General features: G+C 34.7%; 1 protein-coding gene across 2 annotated transcripts; it reads left to right on the top strand.

Annotated features, from left to right (window-relative positions):
• The first annotated feature begins 5,986 nt into the window (after nucleotides 1-5,986).
• On the top strand, nucleotides 5,987-8,659 carry LOC126968960 (uncharacterized). 2 transcript variants are annotated; one of them, XM_050814208.1, is made up of 3 exons: nucleotides 5,987-6,506; nucleotides 7,726-7,940; nucleotides 8,061-8,659. In XM_050814208.1, exons 1-3 carry the CDS (start codon nucleotides 6,202-6,204, stop codon nucleotides 8,612-8,614), a joined length of 1,074 nt encoding a protein of 357 aa, XP_050670165.1. In that variant the 5' UTR covers nucleotides 5,987-6,201; the 3' UTR covers nucleotides 8,615-8,659. The 2 variants fall into 2 exon arrangements, with proteins under 2 accessions (XP_050670165.1, XP_050670164.1); XM_050814207.1 differs by having other exon boundaries at nucleotides 5,988-6,506; nucleotides 7,726-8,659.
• Nucleotides 8,660-11,035: the final 2,376 nt, after the last annotated feature.

The following is an 11,035-nucleotide window of genomic DNA, read 5'->3' as shown; positions in this document are numbered from 1 at the left end:
TCTAGTACATGATATTATTATTATGATTTCATAGGTATTACAATGTATATTTAGCTAAAATGTACCAAATCATAATATAAAATAAGCTGATGATTTAAGTCAGCATCGCCGTATTTAAGTTTAGGCGCCGTAATATAGGTGTTTTTAAATCTATTCTATGTATGTAATTATTTTACCACTTAAATAGCTATATTATTAAAACTATTATGAAAGAAACCGCGAAAACTTTCTAGAATCGAGTTTGGTATATCCCTTGCCAAAGTGCTAGTTCACTACGACGTTGCTACGAGTATGTAGTTGCAGGTCTCTAAGGGGCCAATGCGAAACGTATCTGCGCAAACAGGAGCTCGTAGTAACTTCAGAGCGATCTTGAACCTTGGCTTCGCAAATTACTACAGATAGGCGTGTCATATCAATGATATATACAAGCGGAACTTTATCATAGCCACTTGGGCAAATTCAATTATTAGTGATATGGATATCATTTTATTATTGAAAAGTATTGATTAAGAAAAATAACGGAAATTTGTTTCTTAAGTTATTATCGTTGTTAAACACGATATTATGAGGATACCTTCTAAAATTATGATCTTCTCATGTGATTTGCTGACGGATCTTTATACGTGAATAATTTTGGACGTTATTATTAAAATATTACGAAGACAAAACACAATTGATATAAAGAGTTAAAACGCGTTTAACTTTGTATATATTTTAATATTAAGTCAACTAAACGTCGAGATAGATAATGTAAAATTTTTGAAAAAATATTGCCAAGTTGGTTTATTGACGAAACTTGATGAAACACCATTATGATAGCGTGCTTGCTTTCAAACATGACTATCCACTACACAATTGAAGTAGCAGGACTTGCGTTTGTTTTATTACCGAAATTTGATGAAACACCATTACCATAGCGTGCTTGCTTTTAAACATGACGACTCCACTACACAATTGAAGTAGCAGGACTTGCGTTTGTTTTATTAACGAAATTTGATGAAACACCATTACCATAGCGTGCTTGCTTTTAAACATGACGACTCCACGACACAATTGAAGTCTTAGAACTTGCGATAAAGATTTGTCTTCATCAGTTCATGTGCCCCTCTACTGGAGGCTACCCATCAGGTCAGCAAGCTGCGAAAAAATCAAAACAGTTCCGACACAGAATATTTGCTTTCCGTTTAGTTTACAAAATTTCGTTACAATTGGTTAAGTTTTGGCCGAAGAAATTACCGCGACTCGAGTTACGAGCTGCAGTCCTTATCGTAATGATGATTGTCTTGCCTCGTTAGCGCGGGCCTAAATCTGAAAAAGACCTGAGCTTATATTTCCACTAAAAAGGTCACTTCATTCAACCCAACATTTGGATATGGACACATTCGTATTCAGCGCCGCCCTCAAACTGTTCTTGTGCAAGCAATGGAAGTGCTACACAATTAGATATATGACGGCATATAAAAACAAAGCCGAAATATAGAACTTGCCACAAATTACATCGTTATATGCTTCGATTGCTATACATTGCCTCATTTACTTCAGTTGTTTTAATTAATCTTGGTCAATAAGCAGCAATGTAAAACATTTATTTAGTTTAGGTTACGTATGTTGAATTTAGAACCCGATTCGGACAGTGACAGTTGACACACGACTAAGAAGAAAAGTGTGCTGACATAAGCTTTAAGCACGTTTGCCGTTCCACTATCAGACTGCGAATGATATGTCCTTATTCGCGAGTATTTGTGATCACAAATCAGTTTCAGACTTAATATTATGGCTTATTATTAAACTAATAATAATAATAATTTATAAGTGGAGATATGTATCTTGTATATATAGCTACGATATCTAATATATATCAAATATAGTATAAATGTAAATATAATATAATGTGTGTTGTAACATATTTGTACAATAAGGTGTTTTTATTTAAAACGCAATTTAGTAAGTACACTATATTTTTCACAATGTGGCTTATGTGGTATATTGTATAATTAATAATATCTGAGTATTCCAAAATATATTTAACGTGTTTATAGATTTTTTAATAGTAATAAGTCATACATTTATTGAGATAACTAAACTGATTACGTTTAGTTTTGAAAACGAAAATTGTGGAAATTGTGAAAGCGAACTTATAACCATCAGGTGACACGTGTTTTCGTTTCTGCTCTTTTGTTCCAATAATTTTCCCACACTGATTTAGTTTTTAATTAGAGTATCATTAATAGAGACATGTATGAAATGAAATTAAAATAAAAAATATAGTATTAAATATTAAGTACAATGTATTAATGTAGTAACACTTATGCTATTAATAATTTTTATTTTGGGATAACTATTCTTTATTGTATTATTTTTTCACATTATAGGTACATATCAATGATGTCATCAATTGTTATATCGAAAGTGTAAAAATAATGAGTTCTTTATCTTTATTATTGTTTGTAGATGTACCTAGATATAGGATAAATGGCTGTACCTGTTAAAATATGGCAAAAGCTGTTACCGTCTTAATATATTCAGTATGTCATAGTCAAACTTCGAAGCTCCGTCGCTTTTAGGTTTGACTATAATATGATAGGCATGTACTAAATGAAGTTTTGACCATATATGTATATTTTATTTGACACACACAAAATAAAAATAAAAAAAACAGAAAAATTGTAACTAAAGTTAACCTAGAACATATTTTACAAAGAATATATAAAATCTTCCAAAATGTATAACAGCTGTGTGACAATGTGTGTCAAAAGGGACACTACTCAGGTGACCAATTGTCACAGCTGATAAAGCTGTCACCAATTGGTCACAGCACTGATTTTCAGTAGCTCCCGTTTTACGGTTGACGTCGCGGTGCTCAGTAATAAATTATTGTATCTGTATGTTGTAGTCAAACTACGAAGTTCCGTCGCTTTTCGGTATAGCTAGTCAAACCTCAGTAATTCTGACAAAGCCTAAATCAAAATCCAAGCCTGTCAAACAAACAAACAGACAAAAATATTTTTATTTCGTAGGTAAATTGCATTCAACTTAATTTTATTATTTTAATTATTAATAAGTAAAAAACATAGTTATATTTATTGAGTACATACTTAAAGTGCAGTACAGTAGATGCATCAATCCACACATACCGTAAATAAAATAAAGGCATTATGCGAGTATTTTATTAGCTATTAAATAAAAAATATATATAAGAACTTTGATTTAAAAAAATATAGAAAAAATGTCGACTAACGAATTTATGTCTAAATCTAGGAGAGAATGATTTGGACAGTCGAACGCCGAAAATCAGCATGTTGAGTTTACAACACGCTTTTGACTTGGACTCGACTGACGGCCGCTTTCAATAACGTATCTCTAGTTACGGATACATTGCTGTCACCGTTTAATGACAAGATCTTATCTATTCATAGTTATGGCCAATATAGTTATAGTCCAATGCTTTATGTCGATAGGTTATTGAAATGTAAGTAAGCGTAAAAGGATAGATTTGTGTACCTCTAGTAAGTTAAACTAGGGCTAGATGGGTTATTGAAAACGCCGGCAAGCTCGTTAGACCTGAGATCTGACTAGCCAAATGTGATAGAACTTTGATGTTTGTCTATAACATATACATAATAATATGTTATGTTTTTAAAGTGAAAACCCTCACTTCTAGGATTAATACACAAATAAAATTTGAGAATAAAATTTTATGAACGATGCGGGATTCGAACCCACGACCTCCGGCGTTCCGTGCCGGTGCTCTAACCAACTGAGCTAACCGTTCGAGTACCGCCTCGTTATAAAACTCTAATTCTCGTTATAAAGTAGATCCTGTAGATGATGCCACAACCTGAGAGGTGAACAAAGCAAACCGAGTTTTATAACGAGGCGGTACTCGAACGGTTAGCTCAGTTGGTTTGAGCACCGGCACGGAACGCCGCAGGTCGTGGATTCGAATCGAAAATTTTGTTTTCAAATTTAATTTATATATATAATACTTATTTATATTAAAGGTAAGGTATTTGATTGTGTATTTGTTTCCAAATATTGTGTACCCATTTAAAAATTATGAAGCTTTGTTGAATTGAAATTGATAATTAAAAAATCGACAACATAAATCTTGCACATATAATAATTTGTGAGAATCAAATGATTCTCATTCATGATTTTCAAATGAAAATCTGTACTATTACCTTAATGCCAAACATAGTTTAGCTATCTCACCATGTTTAATATAATGTATACACATCTTTATTAAAGTTTTATAATAATAGAGTTGTAGATTAAGAATTGGTTTCCGCTGCGCTCCAATTAGATACCGCACTACGTGAAAACAATAGCTTGTATATTAAGGCAACTATTAGATGATTGTGCGCGTGGCATCTTGACACTCAATGGCATCTTTAAAATTTTGTAACATACGCTTTATGTTATTTTACATTTAAATTAATAAATCGCAAAATACTGAACCGGCATTTAAGTTTCAATTATTAGCAAAGTTTAACAGAACATGTGGCACGTCAACGTCATACATTGTTCGAGACTGGCTCGAATACTACTTGGTCGTAGTATCAGTGGCTGCAGTTTGTGACTACGCCTGCGGTATCTAGTTGGACCGCAGCAGAGACCATTTCTTAAACTAAGTATAGAGTATATTATATAAATTTAATATATTATATAGGAATGATAAAATTGTTTAACTTATACTACTAACAATAATACATATCATATTTATTAGAATAAATAAGTAAAAACAGTATCAGTTGTAGTTAGATTGAGAGCTTCTGTTATAAAAATAGATTAAGGGGCTGCATGAAAGAATTGCATCTTATTTTAATTCTTAATATATTATGACTTACGATTTTATTATAAAACTTTTTTTTTTAAATTTAATATGGAGAAAATATTTCCATAGCTAAAATAGGTTTAATGTGCGGTTAACGTTATTATGAATTGACGGTATATGTATATTTGTAATACCTGCGGGTAGAAAAGAACTTTGACATTATGAGCAATTACTAAAATAAGAATAAAAAATTATCTTAAGAAAGTATACTTTGGGTATTTGTTTATTGGGATGCAAAGATTCTAAAAGAATGACATTTTCGATATAATTATTGAGTTTTTATAAGATATTCAATAAAATACAGCGATCGGCCATATTAACTGAAACATTAATGACGTCACGGCTTAGTTATAATCACTGCGTCACATGATGTTTTGGATTTTTATATTACGCGTTATCCTTCTGAGGCGTGACTTCATAATCGGCTTTCTACTAAACTAACGATAGTTTACGCGCGTAACTCAGAGGGAAATAAAATCAGTAATTTGCGAGACAGCTTGTTTTCTTGCTGGAATCCGAAAAATTATGCTTATTAACTTCTTGTCTTCTTCAATAATCGTGAGGTTTCAATTGGGATTTCTTTTTTTTGTGTCTCTCTAGACCATAGTTTCTCAACCTTATTTTGCTCACCGCCCACTTTGAGAATATGTTTTTTTCTAGAGTGTTTTCGTGTATTTTTTTGCCTTTTTAGACTATATTTTTTAATCTACCCGCGCCCCATCTGCGCCATCTCAATGCCCCCTAATTTTCTCTGGGTCTTCTATAAAATCGCGATACAAAAGTAACTGTTGATCGTAGATGGGTGAAAATCGTAGAATGATGTTGTATGTATTTTTTAATGCTGACTAATAATCAAAAGAATTTAAAAAAAATGTCAAAAAAATAATAAATAAAATTGCATGGACCCTTAACATGGAAATGAAAAATAGATGCTGTCCGATTCTCAGATCTACCCAATATGCACTCAAAATTTCATGAGAATCGAACAAGCCGTTTCGAAGGAGTTTAACTACAAACACCGCGACATGAGAATTTTATATATTAGATTATATGATATATACTAGCTGCCCCGACAGACGTTCAGTTCATAAAAAAAAACTATTGCGGGTAAATTTCGTAAAATCCATTCTACCAAATTTCAAGTTTCTACGCCTTACGGCCTACGCAGACCGGGACGGCAAGGCAAGGGATTTTGCCGTGAGTCAGCGCACACTGGCCGCTTAGATACCGCGGCATTCCAGCACTTTGCCACGGCATGCCACGGCGTGCCGCGGCACGACAAAGCACGCCTCAGCGACTCCTGCTGCCTGATACACTTTTAGTCTTCAGTTGCGTTTGATCGAGTGTTGGTGTGCCTCAGTTTTAAAATGGTAGATTGGGATTTGGTGTTGATATCGATTATTGCAGATGAAGAAGAAGGTGCACAGGCTAATAATAGGGATAGAAGAAGATTTTGGGTTGATAATTTATGGAAAGAAAGGGAATCAAAGGGTGAATTCAATAATTTATTTAATGATTTAAAATACGACGTGCAAAAATTTTATGACTATCATAGAATGGATTATGAGAAATTTCAAGCACTGTTGAATATATGTCGACCATATATCGAAAAACAGAGGACCAATTTTCGCAACCCCATTGAAGCCGATCAGAGATTATCCTTGTGTTTGAGGTGGGTAGTTAAATGATTGTATAAGTTTTATTTTTTCTTCTTTTATTAAATTAAAAAAAAAAAACAATATTTTTTGCCAAGTACAATCATGTATTGTAGACACATAATAACGATTTTCAAGTTTTTGCACTGATAAACCTTCTCACTGATAATCCCTGGATCTTTATTTGTTTTTACTTAATTTAGAGTACCTACTAGTTTAGATTAGTTTCGTATTCACAAACTGCAGTTTTGTAGCCAGACCCTGAAGCAGCTTCATAGCCAGGGCCAGAGGCGGTACCATAAACAGACCGTGAAACAGCTTCATAACCAGAGCCTGAGGCAGTTCCATAGCCAGACCCCGAAGCAGCTTCATAACCAGAGCCTGAGGCGGTTCCATAGCCAGACCCCGAAGCAGCTTCATAACCAGAGCCTGAGGTGGTTTCATAGCTAGAGACATCTTCAGATGTTGGAGCTGGAGTTCCCTCTATGTATTTTAATTCGGCGTCAGTTACCACATTAAATATTTGTCTCTTTATTTGGACCTGCACTCTTTCTGGTAGTTTTTTTACTGTGGCAGCCATTGTTTGAAAGAACGAATCAATGGGGTCCACCTCCTTTTTCGATTCAATGTATTTATTTAGTATTTCAGCAGTTGTTGTAGGTTCTGGTCTTATTAAGGAATGGTGTGAATCATTGGTCATTCGCGAAACTGAACGTTCATCATTATCATTGACAGCGGATTCTGCGAAAGAAGTCTGCGTATCCTCTGAAGAGGAGTCCAGATTCGAGGTTTGTTTTCTGTGCTGAATGAATTTTTTCAAAAACTCCAGCTCTTTTTCAAACTTGATAGGGCGTCGCTTTGTGTACGGGTCACCACTCTTTGTTTTTCTGTTATTCAGAGCTTTCCTAAAATTATTACGTATATTACCCCATATTTTCTGGCATTCTTCACCTAAAACAAAACATAAGCAGGTAAAATGGTATAGAAACAGAATAAGTAGGTAATGGGAAAAGGCCTTAGATAGTGACTAGGTTAGCACCAGCTGTGTTTATGGGATTATATTGAGCTAATCTTTTTCTAAGTAGAAATTACCACTGGCATTACGGTGACGGAAAAATATCATGAGGAATTCATAATTATATATAAATACGTAAACTGTATTATTTAATTGACTTTGTTTAACTGTGCCCTGTCTTTCACTCTGCCTCACTTACCCCTAATTATATTATCTTTCAGATTTTTGATCACGGGAAGTAGCTTCAAGTCTCTAGGTTACAGCTATCGCATGGGGTTTAGTACAGTGCGCTCTATCGTACATGAAACTTGCCGAGTCATTTGGAATGCCCTAAGACCTAGTGTTATGCCAAAACCAACAAGGGAAAAATGGACGCGAATCGCGATGGAATTTGATGAAAAATGGAATTTCCCGAACTGCATCGGTGCAATAGATGGTAAACATTTCAAGATAAAAGCACCTCGCAATAGTGGAAGTCTCTACATAAACTATAAAAAGTTTTTCAGTATCGTACTACTAGCGGTTGTGGATGCAAATTATAAATTTGTGATTGCAGATGTAGGATCATATGGACGAAATAGTGATGGAGGTATAATGCAAAACTCAATATTTGGAAAAAAATTGACTTCTAATGCCCTCGATATTCCCCCAAAAAAACGTTTACCGAGGACAGATCTTGAGTTGCCGTATGTTTTTGTAGCAGACGAGGCTTTTCCGTTAACCACAAACATTATGAGACCATTTAGTGGCGATCGATTGACAGATGAAGCAATGAAAATATACAATTATCGTTTGAGTAGAGCCAGGCGTATCGTCGAAAATGCATTTGGTATACTTCAAGAACGTTTCGAATTATGTCAAAAAGGAATTCAGGTTCAACCAAAATATGTTGATAATATCATTTTAGCATGTACTTGCTTACACAATTTCATCATAGGTGGTACAAGCACAGAAAGCCAAAATATAGCAAGTGTAAGCATTAATTTAGAAAACGATAATAATATGAACAATGCATTAGATGGTATGACAGTACGGGAGATGTTTAAAGATTACTTTAGGTCTGATGAGGGCTCTATTCCATGGCAAAACGATATTGTAAATAGACATTAATACTGTGTTAAATCTTAAAATATAATTATAGTGCAAAAATATTTACTTACCTGTTTTATTCATTTCTATTCCAATTCTTTTCCACGCATTGTTCTTCATTTGAGTGTTCATATAATGTTTTGATGACATATTATATAAATAATCATAGTCTTGAACTAAAGTTATTAATTTTTCCTCCATGTTGGAATAAAAAACGTAAAAAACTGGTCTCCGAAAAAATCACGTAGCACAGTCGTCAAAGACGCGGGCGCAAATGGATGGTCAATATTGGTGTGCATTCCCCGCTTCTCTACTCCCGCCGCCGCACCCCGCAGTATATCACTACGAGCGCCGGAGTCCGTGGCATGCCGTTGCCTACCGCAGTATGCCACGGCATCCCGCCACGGGAGCCTGTGGCGCGTGTTGCGATAAAATCCCTTTCAATGCCACGGCATCATTTTAAAGCATAGCAATTTATGTCGTATTTCTGTACCAGTACGGTTGAATGTCCATTAGTAAAAATTAAAATCCCTTGCCTTGCCGTCCCGGTCTGCGTAGGCCCTTATGATTCCATTGAAATCGTGATATGTCAACACATCGGTGGAAATCACTTATCTTTATGAACTCCTCCTAAACGGCTGGACCGATTTGAATAAAATTTTCTGTGTGCTTTCAAGTGGATTCGAGAATGGTTTAGATTCACAATTATTGCACTACCTCCTAAATGGCTGGACTAATTTAGATGATTTTTTAGAGTGTTTCAGTGAATTTGAGATTGGTTCAGATTCTCAATAATGTCGACAGATAATTTTCCTACGTGTGTTAGTGATGTCCTCCAAATATCTAGACTGATTATATAATTTTAAGACGTGTGTACAGAACAACGTCTGTCGGGTCCGCTAGTAAAATTTATATCTAATATATTATAAAATTCTCGTGTAATGGTGTTAAACTTTGAACTCCTCCGAAACGGCTTGACCGATTCTCATGAAATTTTGAGTGCATATTGGGTAGGTCTGAGAATCGGACAACATCTATTTTTCATCCCCCTAAATATTAAGGGTGGTCCACACGAATTTATTTTTTTATTTTTTTGACATTTTTTTTTTTAAATTTGTTTGATTATGAGTCAGCATTAAAAAATACATACAACTTCAAATTTTCAACCATCTACGATTTTAATATCGGCAATACAACGTTTGCTGGGTCAGCTAGTTATAAATATACATAGATTACCTTACCCTTACCTCTCGTGCGTTAGGACAGGGATCAATGAATGTTATCACACCACCTAGTGTGTGAGGCAGTCGTCAGCATTCAAACAGTACTTTTGATTGGTCATTTTTGAATTGTCTGGACGTGACGTCACAAATATGGCGGCACGTGCCATTCTCATTGCGCGGGTTACGTAATACATTAGTACCGTGCCTTAATTTGTTGGTTTTATATACTCATGCAGCCCCTTAATAGACTGTAATAGTAGTTCAATATTGTAATGTTCTTAGATCATTTATACGTCTAGATAAACTGTGACAGCTGTGAAACCGTTGAAAAAAAATAGAGGTTGACAGTTAACCTCTATTTTGAGCAATGCACGCACACTGATACAAAGTGACATACTTATCGCTAGTGTAAGACGTAGCTTGTCACAAACACTAAACTAATAAACCTGGCCTGTTTTCATCGGTTAGCTAACAGCAAGAGGCTCTATCTAGACGTATAAATTATCTAAGTCAATGTTATACAAAGCGAAAGTCTTTGGCTTGAACCCAAATAATGATTGTTTGGGTATGTTCCGATATGTACTGCGACCACTGTACAGTGTGACGTCAATTTAGTATACTGTGAAGCCGTTCCTTTATAGCCAGTTATACTGGTTACTACTAAAACGGAACGCAATCCCGTATACTGTCAGCCGCATTATTTGACGCAGCATTCAAATGAGTATATTAAAGTTTTCTAGTTCATTAAAAAAAGCTGGGATTAAACTGTAGGTATTGTTTATAAAACGTAAGGCACTCGAGTGGTTTTGACTGATCACGTGATCAAAGTACTGCGAGTACCTTACCTCAAAAACGCCAGTGCTCACAGTAGAATATGGCGGCGATTTATGACGTCATATATTTCCCTAGGGTACTGCGGCAGTATACTGGCAATCCATAACGGATTTTTCTACAGTGATAGCACTGTGCAGTGCTCGCAGTGCATATCGGAACATACCCTTTATTTCACTTTATATTATGTTAGAATCTTAGATTATAGAATAAATACAAATTAATTAAAGCTTCCGTAATCTACGTATTACAAATGTGCTATTTCCAAATTGATTGAAATGGAACTGAAAATCGAAGTGAATAAAATGTTGTGATTTTAGATGTTATAATTACAAATACGAATAAAGTTATTGTTATTATTTGGTTTTTTATTTTACCAAGGCTGTCA

The sequence above is a fragment of the Leptidea sinapis genome, chromosome 17 (assembly GCF_905404315.1).
Source record: "Leptidea sinapis chromosome 17, ilLepSina1.1, whole genome shotgun sequence".
NCBI lineage: Eukaryota > Metazoa > Arthropoda > Insecta > Lepidoptera > Pieridae > Leptidea > Leptidea sinapis.
This window is presented reverse-complemented; position numbering and strand designations above follow the sequence as displayed.